General features: G+C 43.2%; 1 protein-coding gene across 6 annotated transcripts in view; it reads right to left on the bottom strand.

Moving 5' to 3' along the window:
- Positions 1–16,574, bottom strand: part of MID2 (midline 2) — a 134,275-nt gene that overhangs the window by 60,089 nt on the left and 57,612 nt on the right. For all 6 annotated transcript variants that reach the window (XM_045473113.1, XM_045473116.1, XM_045473118.1 and 3 more), the window contains exon 3: positions 8,928–9,023. In XM_045473113.1, coding sequence (XP_045329069.1) covers positions 8,928–9,023 — 96 coding nt within the window. The remainder of the gene's footprint in view (positions 1–8,927; positions 9,024–16,574) is intronic.

Below are 16,574 nucleotides of genomic sequence, written 5' to 3'. Positions count from 1 at the left end.
TTCACTAGTTCTGTCCACCAGAATTTGTTCCTTAAAATTAATCCACCCATCCACCCATCTAACTATCCATCCACCTAACAAATGTGCATTGAGTGCCTACTGTATACCAGCCGCTGTGCTACAATAGTCCCCTAACTGGTCCCTGTCTCTTTGGTCTTAAATCTTCTGAGTGTGTTCTTAATTCAGCAGCCAGACAGCAAAATCTCTTTAAAAACACACTGTTCCCGTACTTAAAAATGGCTTCATACTGACTTTTAATTGGCTACCCTCTGACCTGGGGATGAATTCCAAACTTCTTAACGTGACTCTTAAGGTCTTTAGGGATCAGGTCCCTCCTTGCCTCTCTAAATCTCGGGTCTCATCACATCCCTTGGATAAGTCACTTAGTTATCTGAATTTCCTCATATGAAAAAAAACATGGATAACAACAGTACCTATCTCAGAGGTAGCTGAGAGGATTAAATGAGATAATGCATGTGAAGTGCATAGCACAATGGCTAGCACATATGAAGTGTCAGTAAATGTCAGCTATTGAGGACAGTGATGACGTTAGCTTTCTTCAACCTCCTGATCCTCTGAACTCTTACAGCACTTCAAGTTGGTCTCACACAATTTAGCACTCAACCATTTTCTTTTGTATTGCTTACTGCTGCTTCATACTGTTAGTTATGCTTTCCACCTAGACTACAATGTCCTTGAAGACAAAGATAGTGACATACATACCTCCTCTAGTTCCTGGAGCACTTGAAACAATGCTAAGCACACAGTGGAGTTTAATAAATACTTTCTGATAAAGGTTCACAAAGGAAAAAGGGACATAGGTTTTACTGACTCTCTATTGCTCAAATGACCATAAATAAAAGGGGACGGGGCGCCTAGGTGGTTCAGTCAGTTAAGCATCTGACTTCGGCTCAGGTCATGATCTCATGACTCGTGAGTTTGAGCTCCATGTCGGGCTCTGTGCTGACAGTTCGGAGCCTGGAGCCTGCTTTGGATTCTGCGTCTCCTTCTCTCTCTGCCCCTCCCCTGCTCATGCTCTCTCAAAAATTAATAAACATTAAAAAAAATTTAAAAAGGGGGCGCCTGGGTGGCTCAGTGGGTTAAGCATCCAAATTCGGCTCAGGTCATGATTTCACTGCCTGTGGGTTCGAGCCCTGAGTTGGGCTTTATGCTGACAGCCTGGAGCCCGGAGCCTGCTTCAGATTCTGTCTCCATCTCTCTGCCCCTCCCCCACTCATGCTCTGTCTCTCTCTCAAATATAAATAAACATTAAAAAAACATAAATAATGAACAGCAAAACCCTGGGAATACCATTTGCTTTTGCCTACTGGACTAATGGTGTGTCACTGCATTTGCAGCTATACAGTAGGTTAGCATTAAGCATGGGACTCGGCAGTGCTCACTGTAGGTCAGTGGTTTTCTTCAGATGGTTTGCTGCCAATAACCTGTTTTTGACAGAAATGGAGTGTGAAAGCATGAAGATGTTTAATTCTACTCCCTGGCATGCAGACAATATACAATTTGCCTACTCATGTGTGAGATCAGATTTTTGTGTTTTACTCCTTCAATGTAAATGTTCTTTCTGCACTACCAATAAAACATAAATTCCATTTCATTCGAAAGCCAATGGAATCCTAAAATAGTTCAGGTTTCTGGGCTGATGACTGGGTGGCAATCAGAACCCCAGAATAGCCCCAGGAGGCCAGAAAATTCAGAGCTCTTCAGATGCTAGAACACCCTCACAAATTTGGCAAGAACTCTGTTGTGTGTGCACTTGAGAGTAAACTGGCACATTGGGATTGTTTTCCCTTTCTTTTTCACATACTCTCTCACCATCTACCATTGGACTCCTTTCCTGCCTTGTCCTCTCACCTTCTCCAATCCTCCTCATGCCCTGTGATTGCCCCTCCATCTGACATGTTTCTAAGAAGACATCTTCGTGCACTCCAGGCATCTGCTGATTTGTGCAGGAGCACAATTACTCGGATGCAGTGGGGGAGTGGAGGAGCTAAAGGTGCAATTTTGTGCTCTTATACGACATGGACTCCCATTGATAAAATGCAATTTTTTTGTAGCTAATGTTTGATTAGTTTAGAAATTATTCCAAAGCCAGTGATTGGCTTGTGCCTTTGATGTTGCTAAGGAGAAGCCAGAACAGGCCTGGGAAGTAGAGGAGAAGACAGGGGAAACCTGCTCTAAACACAAGAGACAACACTTCTGATTGGAAACAGGGCAATCTCCTCCAGTTGCATCCTGGTTTCTCCTGTATGGAGAAAATACCACAGGCTCGAAAAGAACCCTCTGAGGGCAAATATAGAGGTCAAAGATGTCCTCACGACCCACTTTAAACACCAGTTCTCTCTCTAGACATACATTCTTCTTTCCACATATACCCTCTTTACAATATCTCCTCCACACACACACACACACACACACACACACACACACACACACACAAGATGAACACCCAGGCAGCCACCTATGAAACAGACCAATACATAGCATGTGCAAAGGCACGTAAGAGCACGTGTGTGCTCTATGGAAAGCTTACCACCACAAAGAAAGGCATGTGCAAATACCATTCTAGATACACACAATGCCATTCCCACATGGACACACACTTGCACAACATAGATGGACATCTGTCCTCACCCAGACCACAGACAACAATAATATGCAACTTGCAAAACACGGTACATAAAGCCATTGATTGATGAGTCTGTTGTATTCTGAGTGACAATCGGGCTGATCTGTCCTGGGTCTTCTCGTTCTACACATTCTGCATGGCTTTATGTGCCACTTCGGTGCTCACGAGTCCTAGGTCTTTATCACTTTCCCAGACCTCTCTCCTGACCTCCAGATCCAGCAAGCCAGCTGCCCACTTACTTACCTGCCTGTCTGACCCACAGCACAATAAACCTCTCATGTCTAAAAAGAACTCCATCTCGGGGTGCCTGGCTGGCTCAGTTGGTAGAGTGTGAGACTCTTGATTTTGGGGTTGTGAGTTTGAGCCCCACGTTGGGTATGGAGATTACTTTAAAATAAAACCTTTAAAAAATAAAAAGAGGGGCACCTGGGTGGCTCAGGTTAAGCGTCCAACTTCAGCTCAGGTCATGATCTCAAGGTCTGTGAGTTCGAGCCCCACGTTGGGCTCTGTGCTGACAGCTCAGAGCCTGGAACCTGCTTTGGATTCTATGTCTTCCTCTCTTCTCTGCCCCTCCCCTACTCATGCTCTGCCTCTCTGTGTCTCTCAAAAATAAATAAATGTTAAAAAAATTTTGTTAAAGAAAAAGAAAATTAACTCCATCTGTACTCCATAACTTAGTTAAAAGGCGACACACCCATTCAGTGACCCAAGCCAGAAACATGGGGATCATCCTACTATTTTCTCACCCCTTCACCCATTGCATCTAACTGATCACCAAGTAATATTGATTCTACCTCCCACAAATGTTTTGAATGTATCCCCTCCTCCCTAACCCTACTACCACTGCCTTAGGTTGGGTCTTTGTCTCTCCCTGTATCAGTAAAAGCCACCTAACTGGTTGGACTCTTTGCCTTCACTTTTGACCCTTGACCCTTGCTCTATCCACCATACTACAGCCAGAGCAATCTTGAAGTGCAGGCCTTATCCAGTTATTCATCTGCTTTAAATCCTTCCATGGCTCCCCAGAGTCTTCAGGATAAAGTCCAAATACCTATGCATGGCCTACAAGGTCCTTCATTATCTAGGCCCTAGCTACTTCTCCACACTCATCTCTTGCGATGGTCCTCACATCGCACATTCTGGCTGAAGCAAGCTTGTAATGGTGCCCTGCATATCTCTGTGCTCTTTACCCTTCTGTGTTCTTGACCGTGGTCCCCTTCACTACCTCACCTCATTTTTGTTGGGAAAATTCTCCTCTTATTTCAAGAGAACTCCATTTTTATTTCACCCTATTTTCTTTCCTAAGTCCCTCGGGCAGACTTAGGTGTTTCTTTCTCTAGGCTAGCCTGTCATCTTGCACTTTGCTTTCATTACAATAATTATCACTTGACACTATATTTGACAATTTACCTGCCAGGTCAGTTCCCTGAGTTGAGGGCAGGGACCATTTCCTATTTATCTCTATCTACCTAGCATACACTCAGAGCGTAGCAGACCATTTTGCCCATATGAAACACTGTCTCAGCAGAGGGAGTACTTTATTTTCCCTCCTTAAATCTTCGGCTAAAATGCATTTTCTCTATGAAATTTCCCCTGATTACACTTAGTTCACTCTATTCACTGCTTAATTTTGTCATGGCCTTGGGGCTTGGAGAAGAGTCTTCCAACGACAGATTTGTGCTTTAATGATTTAGATTTGATTCTCTCGTCTAGCTTGACCACTCTAAAACACTAAAGGACCATCTACTGAAATCCATAGAAGTGGGGTTCTTAAAAATCAATTCCTGGGGAAAAAAGCCACCTGTTTTTATGCTTGGAAAAGGAGTCAGGCATTTATTCTTGCCCTTCCCAAACCAAATGCCCTTGCAGTACACAGTACAAACAGTAAGCCACTCAAGTAACCAAGCCACCCAAGCCACCCACAGTAAGTCTTCTGAAAGGTACTGAAGCTAAGAGCTGGGGGCAAGACAGAAAGCTGAAATTCCCCTCAACTAAGGAAAGCCCCCAGCTCCTTGAAAAGGCTTGGGAAGGGCCAGAAAGAAATCAATCTTCCCATGGAGCTCCTGGGATAGACTAACCTGTTGTGCTGCAGCAGTTCCAGAGGGGAGGAAAACAGGGCGCACACAAAATCTCCAGGAAAGTGCTTTCATATGCTCAGTGCCCAGAAGTTACCGACAAGACTAAATAAGTAAAAGTGGAAAGCCTACATTGCATTCATTTGTACTCCCCATACACATGTCGCTTGCTTGAGAGACACAGTGTTTTCCCTAGCTGGACTCCAAAGTTCCTGGAGGCCATCAACAGCGTATGTTTCTTTTATAGTTCCCAAATTGCCCACCACACTGAGTACGCAGTATCTGCTGCAGAAACACTTTGTTGTTGACTGATTGATTACTAAGTATTTAACTATTTTTCTTCCCCTCGATGTTTTCAGGAATGCTTGTTATTCACAAAACGGTGCAGTCCTGGAAGCCAAGAGGAAATATTCATCTGTTGGTATACATTTTCCCTTGGCTATGCATTAAACAGAGATTTCCTTTGGCAATGTCAACAAAGGATGCCTGATGAGACAGGACAAAGAACTATATATAGAGATCAAGTGGCCAGAAGAGCAAAGTCGAAGCATGCCCTCCCTTAACCAGATTAAAGGAGTCTTCTTTCTGCTTCTACCTCCTTCCGGGGCTCTCCAGTCCCAACCAAAATAAAAAATATTTTCCAACTGCTTATCCCCTGAATTCTGAAGGCTGGGCTGTGACGGGAACAAGCTGAATTGCTGAAGAATTCAGCGAACAAATCTGCGGTGATCGTAATCTCTGTTTCTGTAATAATAGGAAGAGTGCAGCTTTGTTTACTTTTGAGGAGAATAGAGAACAAGGAGAGAGAACTGAGAGAGAGAGGCAGTATTTATGGCCCCTCTATGAAAAGTCAGTCTATGACAAAAATATTTGCAGACAATAAGGAAGAGGAACAGGTTTGGCAGGAAAATAGCCTCTTCCAGTTTTCTCAGAAGTGCCTTAGCTTGTATCGTCCATCCCCACCCTAAGTGAAAGGTCTGCTTTGCTCTGTGAATATAGTCATTCCCTATAGATAAATCTGGATTAGATAAGATGCAAAAAACTCAAATCATCCTTTAGTGTCCAGTTCTCATGGCAGACGGTATCCTACTATTTATTTCATTTTGGAAACTATTTACAAGCATTTATGGAGTCTCAAGTCCCTTCTTTAACTGCATTTCTAATCCCAGGCCTTGTTCCAAAGCCTCCTGGACACACAGGCTCTGTGCTGAATGAGTATAATGAGTACCCTGGATTCACCCTATTATTAGGAGCCAGTTTAGGGCACATCCCTAACCTTTCAGAAGGGATGATGTCAGAGCCCAGCCGCGCTCCTCCATAAACCATCCTGAACGGTTCCTGTCAAAGACAGAATCCTAAAACTGGAGAGCCAATGGAGTCAAGTCCCGACATACACTCTCACCCTCGACATATAATGCAGTATGTCATGGTTCTTTGCCAACTGTCAGTTGACATTTTATTCCATTATCTATATTTCCTGCACATGTATATCTGTATCAGGGTGGATGTGTGCAGCGTGTAAGCCTTCCGAGGGCAGACACTGTGCCTGTGCTCTTTTCTTTGTACCCAGCACAATGCTGTGCGTAAATACATATTAGTAAAAGGTGACCTTTCGTGTGCCAGAACAGACAGAGGCCTATACAATGGATTTAACAAGCATCCCTAAGGGAGCTTCTTAATCACCTCCTCTGCTGTTTCATCATGGGGCTGCTCTTCCCTCCCATTTGGCAGCTCTCGTGTCATCTCCTGAAGGCTCAAACAAGGCACTGTTAAAACATCACTTTTACCTAGAGGGGCCAGAATGAGTAGTTCTCTATTAACACAATGATGCATTGTTTTATGAGACTAGCTCCTTGCTACTTGAAAAGAGTGGGGCCCTGCATACAGAGGTTTGATGGGTGCAGTGGGCTGGGAAAGGCCACAACAGGGCTATGTTTGGGTGAGGCTGGTCAGAGTGATACACTTCCCAGGGGCGGGATGATAAGATGTTAGAGAGGTCTTAGGATGAATAAGCAATGAGAATAAACTGCTTACCTGGCTAATTTGACTACAACTCAGACACTATACTTAATAGTCTTTTTGATGAGAATGAGGAAGGTGATAATTATAATTTCTAACCACATTTTATTCACTATTAGCCATTACCCTGCCCTCAATCATTGAAAATTCTAAGCCAAGGGATTCCTTATCTTGTCTCCTGCTTACAATGATTCCTTGTCTCTCCACCAGTGTGGGTTTCTCATACTGTAATCTAGCAGCATAATCAGGAGCTTTGATTGAGTGGAACACAGAGGGATTCTGACTAGCTGAAAAGCACTCTGAAATGCCTTCTGTTTTGTTTCTCCCCACTTGTAAAGGATGAAATCAAAGAGCAAAAGAAGAGTATGAAGAAAGTAACCATTCACAGAATCATGACCTGTGAAGTCTGGAAGACACATAAAAGGTCATGTAGTCAGTTCAAGCTCTTATTTTGCAGGTAAGAACACTGAAGCTGAGAAGGTAAATGATTTACTCAAATTCATACTATCAGTTAATGGCAGAGTCAAGTCTAGAAGCCAGCTTTGCAACTTACATTCAATTCTTTCTTTCCATTCCTTGGGCTTCTCCCTAAATTTCCCACGATATTCCACAATCTCGCACCTGGTATCCTATGTACCCTCCACATAGCGCCACTCTCTTCCACAAATGGGAGTGCCCAGCAGGGATTAAATTGCCATGATATGCTCATCATCCAAGTACACCCCACTTTAAGAAATGCAGTCCTTTAGGGGTGCCTGGGTGGCTCAGTTGGTTAAGTGTCCGACTTCAGCTTGGGTCATGATCTCACAGTTTGTGAGTTTGAGTCCCACATCGGGCTCTGTGCTGACAGCTCATAGCCTGGAGCCTGCTTCAGATTCTGTGTCTCCCTCTCTCTCTGCCCCTCCCCTGCTCATGCTCTGTCTCTCAAAAATAAACGTTAAAAAACTGTTTTTAATTTTTTTTGTATTTTTATTTATTTTTTGAGAAAGAGGTAGAGAGTAAGCAGGGAAGAGGAAAAGAGAGAGGGAGACAGAAACCTAAGCAGGCTCCACACTGTCAGTGCAGAGCCTGACATGGGGCTGGAACCCACGAACTGTGAGATCATGACCTGAGCCAAAGTCAAGAGTCAGAGGCTCAACCGGCTGAGCCACCCAGGCGCCCCAATATTAAAAAAAGTTTTTTTTTAAGAAATGCAATACTTTAAGAAATCCAAACAATCAACAGTGGTTACTCATATAAGATTCTTCTCACAACAAGAGTCTCATACTGTCTTAAATATAAATCCCTAGGTGGGATTTAACTTGAACCATTACATTTATCTGTCACATGAGTAAGTTTAGAACTAGACTATCAGGTTGTAAATAGAATTAGAAAAATTTTTATCTTGTCACTGCCCAGAAGGGGTCCTATAACATTTTACCCAACCCTGTTTAGACTTTAAGCCCTACCATTGCCTCTTTAACAAAATCAACACAAAACCAAATGCTACAGCTGAAGTTCCATGCTCTTGAGAAAGAGGGAGAAATAACATCTTTTTTTTATTACATCCACTTATGAAAAGACTCCTCTTGGAAGCTCTGCTCTATTGATGTAGATATCACGTAGGTAACAAGTTTTGAAAACCTTATACTTGTATGACACTTTATAATTCACAGACAACTTGAACATAGATCTTATTTGTTGATGACAAGAGTAAGTGGCAAGGCGATGAGTGAGGACCAAATGAGGTGTGTGGGGACAAAGGGAGGAGAGGCTAGGAAGAGGAGGAGCAGTCTTGATAATACTGTCGTGGACACAATATTGCACAGAACAAACCTCACCCTACACCAAGGACCCAGGATTCCCAGATCCCCTGTGACACCTCAGAGATCTCTTTAGGGGGCTAAGATGTCCATAATTGATGAAAGAAGAAACACACCTCATGTTGGATTCTCCTATTGCCTGCCGCTTGGAAAGAAGTTCTGTCTCCCCAATCCATCGCCACCACGTATCTATTTTTGTGTAAATAATATCTATCTGCCCCTTTTCTTGGAACAAGCATCCTAAAGGAATGAGACTTCCCCAGAACTGCCATTCAGTCTTTCACTCCAAATGGCTGAGCTACACTCTGACAGAACTCAACTGCCCCCCAACTGACCACCTGATCCAGGTCCTCTGAAGGAAATGCAAATGTTTCTGTTACGTACCTCAACTTGCTGGCAGATCTGTATTAGTTTGGCCATTTGATTTTCTAGTTCACTGTTGCGCTTAACCAGGTTGGTGAGGTTCATCTCCAGAGTTTGCTGTCATCGCAGAGAGTATGAAGCCAGAGGGAAACAGGGAAGAGGGGAAAAAATAAGAAATGTTCAATGAGCTGGAGAACCAACATTATGTGGAGGTCATTTGGTCAATTGACAAACATTCAAAGATTCACTGAGCACTTGCTATGGGCCAAGCATTGTTCTAGGTGCTAATTAACTACACTGTACCTTTTTTGCTCCAGGCTCTCATTATTGGAAAAAAGATGACATTCATGACTTCGTGGATGTAGAATTTCATGATATTAAGGCAACTTTATGTTTTCTATAATATTAACTTTTTAAAGTATTCATAGTATTTTGCCTTCATAGTAACAGTGTGGCATAAGAATAGGTATTATTCTCTCTTTTATGGATGAGTAGACAAAGGGAACTATAATTTATTGAACAATCAGTACTTGCCAAATATTATGCTAGGCGAATTCATATATACCATTTAATAACCATAACAATCCATGAGGTAGGATATGTCAGCATTTTACAGATGAGAACTGAGCTTCAGAATGGGGGTAAAGTGTCCTTCATAGTTCTATAATTAGTATGTGACAAAGCTGGGACTAGAACCCAGGTCTCTTGCCTCAGCCACAGCTTTTTCCAAGTATTTGTGATTTTTTTGTCTTTTTATTGAAACCATTTTAGATTTATCAGTAGGTTCCTTCAGGGGAAAAAAAGACTGTACTTTAATTAAGCGTGAGATTCATCAAGATCGAGCATTGTTTGGGGCACCTTGGTGGCTCAGTCGGTTAAGCTTCCAACTTAGGCTCAGTTCGAGCCTCGCACTGGGCTCTGTGCTTACAGCTCAGAGCCTGGAACCTGCTTCAGATTTTATGTCTCCCTCTCTCTCTGTCACTCCCCCATTCTCTCTCTCTCTCTCTCAAAAATAAACATTAACAAAATTTAGGGGTGCCTGGGTGACTCAGTCAGTTGAGCATCTGACTTCGGCTCAGGTCATGATCTCACGGTTTGTGAGTTTGAGTCCCACGCCGGCTCTGTGCTGACAGTTCAAAGCCTGGAGCCTGCTTGGGATTCTGTGTCTCCCTCTCTCTCTGCCCCGTCCCTTGCCCACGTTCTCTCTCTCTCTCTCTCACTCTCTCAAAAATAAACATTTTAAATATTTTTTAATTAAAAAAAAATCAAGCATTGTATCTCATAGCTCCTCTTCTTTGGCCCTAAGGACTAGCCCATGGAGATGGTAGACTTCAAAGTGACAACTCCTGGCCATATCAAGATAGGACATCCATTGCTTATCATTGCTTACTGGTACATAGATCTTCTTAGGTGTGCATTAGAACCACTGTGCAAATCTGTTGAATATAACAAAATTACAACAGCACTCAGAACTCTTAGCGCATTTTCAGCTGAGCAGGCTGCTCCCTCCCATTCCTTATGTGAAAAAAACACAATGTTCTTTACTCTTGGTTGATAATGGGCTTTTATATTCCTTCCCATTCCCAAGTCTTCAGCTTTGGTGGCTGCTTCTCCTTTAGGACTAGTCCCAAAATCCACTCCTCTCTCGCTCACCATCCCAACACCCCCACAAAGTCTGTTCCAAATACCCCAACTTCTTGGCCCTTCCTCTGCTAACATTCCTTCCCTTGGTTGTGTACATTGCTTCATCACGGTCTCCATGGCTCCTTTGGTTTGTAATTGTTCAAAGTTCATGTTTTTGATACAAGGGAATGGAGGGAGAAGCAAAGGGAAGTGGGGGAAGGGGGAGAGGACTCATGTACTTGGCCCCTTTCTTGTCTACTAAGTAGCTGTGGCTCCTTAGTATTCTTGGCACTGTCCCAGGAGTCCATCCCAGAGAATGTATTCCCATGGATATATGTATTTCTACAATGGGCAGTCTGATCTCACTTGTTCTCAAACCAGATTATGAGAACCAGCTTAATCTTCGCTTCCCTCTTGCCAGATTTCTATTAGTTTCTTTGGCTTTATTCCCATGGAAGTGATTTTTCCCCATTTATTCCATTGTTCTTGGCTTGGGCATGGTTTCTCCCCTGGCTCTCTTTAACTCCACAACCATCTCAATCCGTGGCCTTCTCCTTAGCAAGGGCAAAGAGAATGGAGAAGGGAAAAAGAAGGGCAGCAATTGTTGGTTTGGGCATGATCTCTAAGATAAGTAGATATCACAAGAAAAAAAAAAAGAAATGGCAGTAGTTCAGAGATTTAATACAACAAAAAGTAATGAGTACCTACTCTGTTGAAGGTGCAGTGAATTCAAAGAGAAAGAGGAGGTGACATTAAGGTGGGTCTTGAAGGATAAGTGGGATTCTAACAAACAGAGATGGAGGGGGACAGGGTGTTCCAGGCACAAGGAATAACATGAGTAAAAGAGAATTAAGTATAAGGACATTTTCAGGGAAGAGAAGTTGACTTGGGCTAGAAGAGAGGGTACAAGACAGTAGTGGGGGACAAGGTCGGAAATGGAGGTGGAGGTCCTGTTTTGAAGGTTTTGAATGCCTAGGTAAGGAATTTGTACCTCCTTTTATTTTTTAGCAGTGGGGACTTCCCAAAGGCTTTTGAGTAAGACAATGACATAATCAGGGCCGTGTTTATGAGATCAACATATCAGCAATATTTGGGGCGGACTGAAACTAAGGCCAGGGATGCTGGTTAAGAGGATGCTGCAATATTCAAGGGAGTTGGTAATGCAAGTCTGGGCCAAGCTGAGAGGATAATCGAGAGAAACATGTTTCAAGAAGGGATCTGTCACTGTCAAACATGCAGAGAGTGCAAGAAATATGAGGACTAGTAAAAGGCAGTTGGATATGGTCATTAGAAGCCACGGGTGACCTCTGAAAAAGGAGTTTCAGTAGAGTGTTGGAAGCAAATGCCAAAATGCAGAGTTAGGGAGTACGTCAGCAGTGACGATGTGGAGGCTACCAGTCTGGACTCCTCTTCAAAAATTTGGCTGAGTGTGAATAAGATAGAGCTACGGTCTGATGAAAGGGTCCAGCTTAGGTTAGAGAGTGGGCATTGGTAATGGGTTCGATCAGTTTATGACTTCCACTAGCACAGTGGTCCCGATTCCTAGATCAATGGAAAACCCATGTATCACCATCGAGTAGATTGGCATATTAGGTAAATGTAATGTAGATTGATGAAGTCGGAGCAGACACAGTATTAGAAAGTCATGTTTCAAACTGTATTGCGTTTCCATTCAAACTTAGGATTCCATGGGGAAAATGTTTTCTAACAAGTACATGCAACCTGTTGCAACGCTTGTCATGAAACAAACATCCTATAAATAATTCATAGTACAGAGCAGAACTAAGATCCGTGTGTTCCTCATTTATGGCCCAGAATGGAGACTCACAGTTTCTGTGAAGCCACTGAAAATAAAAATTAGGGCTGAAAGCATAATTTGGGGTCTGGTTAGACTATGGACCTTGGGTTACTGTCACAAAATTGTGGCAAATGGTTATTTTTCTCTGGCCTCCTAGCAATTTGTAGAACACCAGCACATTTTAACAACACGGAACTAGAACTGACAAGATGACTCTAATTTCAACCTTACTTCATTAATATGAAAATGCTTTGAAAAAATAAATCTCTGGCTAATGAAAACACCATCTGTTGATGGCTTTTTGCCACTGTTTTCTTACATTACGAGACATAATTTGAGGAAAACCCTGAACATTTATTTACTCACTTCCTATTCATTTACAAGGAATTAAAGCCTCCTCTCAAACTGAAATTGATTCTCAATAATGAACATATGCAAAGGGAAGCAGAGAATTGATACAATTATGCAGTCTATTTCCTCACCCTTCCTTATCATGCCTAGCACTGACAAATCACTTAGAACTAGAAATTCTGGGCCACTTTAGGCTTGAGTCATTTCATTGATTTAGCCAAGTAATTATCTTGCCTATCCTCTGGCGGGGCAGACCAAGAGAGTACACGTATGTATGTGTTTTTGTGGGCATGCATGTGCCTCTGTATGTGCGTGTATGTGTGTGTGTGTGTGTGTGTGTGTGTGTGTGAGATTATATAGTCTCTATATGTAAAACTAAACATGACTCTTCGTGGTTGTGTTGTGTTTGGCTTTTAAAAATTGGGTTGTTTTGCTCTTCTCTTGTGTCGTCTAGTTAATCACTGGGCCAGGCTCCCTGTGTCCAGGTCTAGTTTAGTGTGCCTTTCTAGAACAGTTGAACCATGACAAAAGAGAGAGCCAAAGTGGCAGGGGATGTTGGAATGGAGATATCTGCTGGGAGGAAATGGGGATGGGAGGTTGGCAGGGGAGCAGGATGAAGTTCCCATTTCCTGCTGCAGGAGGTTACCTCTGGGTCCTTCCCCTGTGTGAGAGTTAGAGAAGCCATTTGCACTATGAAACTGAGATCCTCTTCACCTCCGGATGACTCCATCATTACAGCTTTCACAAAACTGTACACGCGTCTCAATGGCACAACGTGAGGGGAATATTTGGCTGATTTGCATAATTGAGGTTTTAAAAGGCCCAAGTTAGCTAAACTGGCGGTCAACACGGATTCCATTTTTATCCAGTCTCCACTTCATTTGTATCATATACACTTGACCTCTTTGTGTTCTGTTATACCCTTCACAAAGAGGGAAACGTTTCCCGATTCTGAGAAACCAGGCTCAGGCTATTCTTCCAGACAGCATCCCATAAAAAGAAATGGGATAATTGCTGGGATTTTTTTTTCATTTCTTTAGACACAGGTTGTTTAAGATTAACTTTCCCATTGGCTCCCTCAAGAAACCAAGAGGCAAAACACTGCCTCTTCATGAAAGCCAGAGATTCCCCTGGTGGCACGCACTCTCGACCACGATCGCCACCTGTCATGCTCTGTGAAGGCATACGTGCTCACACATACATGAGCACACTTACACACACCTACCTGCCACAGCAAGTCTCAAAGCTTAAAAAGGGGGGTGAAGCTTTCTGTCTGTTCTATTTAAACATATAGTATTGCCACCAAATGCCTGTAGAGTCTCTGGCTTTCTAAAAGGTACCAGGGGAACATTATTTAAGTCTACACAAGATCCCAACTGTTTTGATGTGGGAATTGAGCTTTGGGAGAGGCAGGGGGAGGAGGAAAGGGAATAAAGGCCAATGTACTCCAAACTGGAGCCTTCCCCAATCCGCAAAAGACAACATCATCTTTAAAAATGATCTGATGGGGCGCCTGGGTGGCTCAGTAGGTTGGGCGTCCGACTTCGGCTCCGGTCATGATCTCGCGGTTTGTGAGTTCAAGCCCTGCGTCGGGCTCTGTGCTGACAGCTCAGAGCCTGGAGCCTGCTTCAGATTCTGTGTCTCCCTCTCCCTCTGCCGTCCTCTGCTCACGCTCTGACTCTCTCTGTCTTTCAATAATAAATAAACGTTAAAAAAAAATAAAAGAATCCTGCTGTGATTTAAAAAAAAAGATGATCTGAGCCAGTGACCCCATTACTATTTATCGACATGCTCTTTTTCTGACATCCTGTCTGCTCACTGATGTTCCCAGATATTCCAAAAGCCAGTAGCCAAAAATCTTAGCACATTTTTGGGGTCACATTCTGCTTTCTTTTTTTAACTGCTTGTCTTAAAATACTCACTTTGCTTTCGCTTCAGTCTGTCACTTTATGTATCAATTACATATGGCCTTTCAACAGCAGAACACACCATCTGGTCCACCAACTGAAGCCCACACCCTTATGCTGGAGTGTCTTCCATCCCCAAACATGTATTTGCTGTTATACAGGCATGGGGCTATGTCCCAGAATGGGATCCAGGTGATATACTGGATGTACAAGGTCTACTCTACTTGAGGTTTGTTAGAGAATGACCAGACTGGTCCTCAAGCCAGGTGAGCCAGGTAGCCATCCCTCTTTTTTCCAGAATGTTCTGAAGTCATTCATTAAAGACCCATGCCTCCCATAGGGCCCTTATCAGGAATGTAACATGGACCATCCTGCATTTTGTTTCTCCCCCCTCTTTTCAGGTGCACAGCATGGTTAAATCTCTAGCATTAAAGCATATATTGTTATTTGGTCCTTCTAAAAGAAAACACTAAATCCAGTGTTTACTTTGGTAACAGAATAGTGAGCCAAAGCCAACTCTGCTTTCCTGGAGTCCTCAATATTGTATTCTACTTGAACTGTTCCTCTTCAGTTCCTGCCTGTCATGTACATCATCCTCTTTCTCCTTCATCTGCTCTTCTTTCATGTCTACCTTCTAGACCTTGAGTGTGCTGCAAGGCTCAGTCCTGGGCCTTCACTCAGCTCACTACTGCATGCCTCTACCTCCATGCTAAAAGTATTCAATCTAATGTCTCTAGCCCTGATCGTTCCGCCACCACAAAGGCCTGAATTTCAACTCCTTCTACAACACTTGCCCTTTTGGTTCTGAGAGTACCCCGTGCTTTCTCTCCTCCAGATATTTGAGCAAATTATTTTCTCTCTGCTGGAGCAGAGGCTCCTTACTCCATCCCTGTCCCCCAACTGGGCATCCAAAAACCTACCCAAAGTCTCTTTTGATGTCCCTCCTGTGCTCTCTCTCAATCCCTTGTGCTTCCACTGTCACAGAACTCACCACACTGTCTTATAACTGTGTCCTTAACTATCTGTCTCCCCACAGTAAGCTGAAAGCTCCACCAGGGCTGGGACTGTGCTTTCTTTATCACTATAACCCCAACATCCCTTCTGGTACTTGGCATGTAATAGGTGTTCAGGAAATGTTGGATGAGTGAATGCATGTTGGATGACCCACGATCGTATCAAACTCAAATCTGAAGCCAAATCAGCCCACCCAAACTGCCAGCCCCTCCCTAATTTCCCCATTTCTATCCCCGACCCACTGTTCTTCAAGACATCTCCTACTCCAAAATCATTTTTTACTTCTTTCTCTCCATCGTCTGTAACCACACAGTCATTGGCCAAGTCCCGTCAATTCGTTCTTCAGTCTCTCTCCATTCTGACCCTCTTTTCTGACAAACTCATTCCTGGTTCCCTGTTTTGAGCTCAGTGACTTCCTTTCCCTGATTCTTCCTCTTTGCTTCAGAGCATCCCGTGCAAACCTCTGTCATGGCACTTATCAGGCTGCCTTGGAATTTCTGATGTACTTCTTTGTCTCTCTTACTAAGTTCAAAGCTCCCCAAGGCAGGGACTGTGCCTCATTTCCTGTGTCCCCAGCTCTGACCACAATGACTTGAATGGTGTAAGTGTTCAGTAAACAAAATGAGTGTTCATGGATTGTTTGTTAAATGAATGAGTGAATCCCTGGCCTCGATCACTGGTGCTACAGTTTAAGTTATTATCTGGTCTGTCTTCAGGGGAGATAAAGAACAAGACATTACCTCATTATATCAACCTTCAAGAACTTGTATGTCAGTATCACATTTTCCCCTTTCAAATTCACTTCTTTGGGTTTAATAATTCTTTCCTCACCTATTATATATTTCTGTAATATGTTCCTTTGCCCAATAAGAATAGACAGGATTTTCATCCGCCCAGGAATTGGTCTCTGAGTCAACATTTTGTAAATTGTGCTCAGACTAATGATTGTTGTTAGCTCCTTGCAGATGTTGGGTA

The sequence above is a fragment of the Leopardus geoffroyi genome, chromosome X, assembly GCF_018350155.1.
Source record: "Leopardus geoffroyi isolate Oge1 chromosome X, O.geoffroyi_Oge1_pat1.0, whole genome shotgun sequence".
NCBI classification, from domain to species: domain Eukaryota; kingdom Metazoa; phylum Chordata; class Mammalia; order Carnivora; family Felidae; genus Leopardus; species Leopardus geoffroyi.
This window is presented reverse-complemented; position numbering and strand designations above follow the sequence as displayed.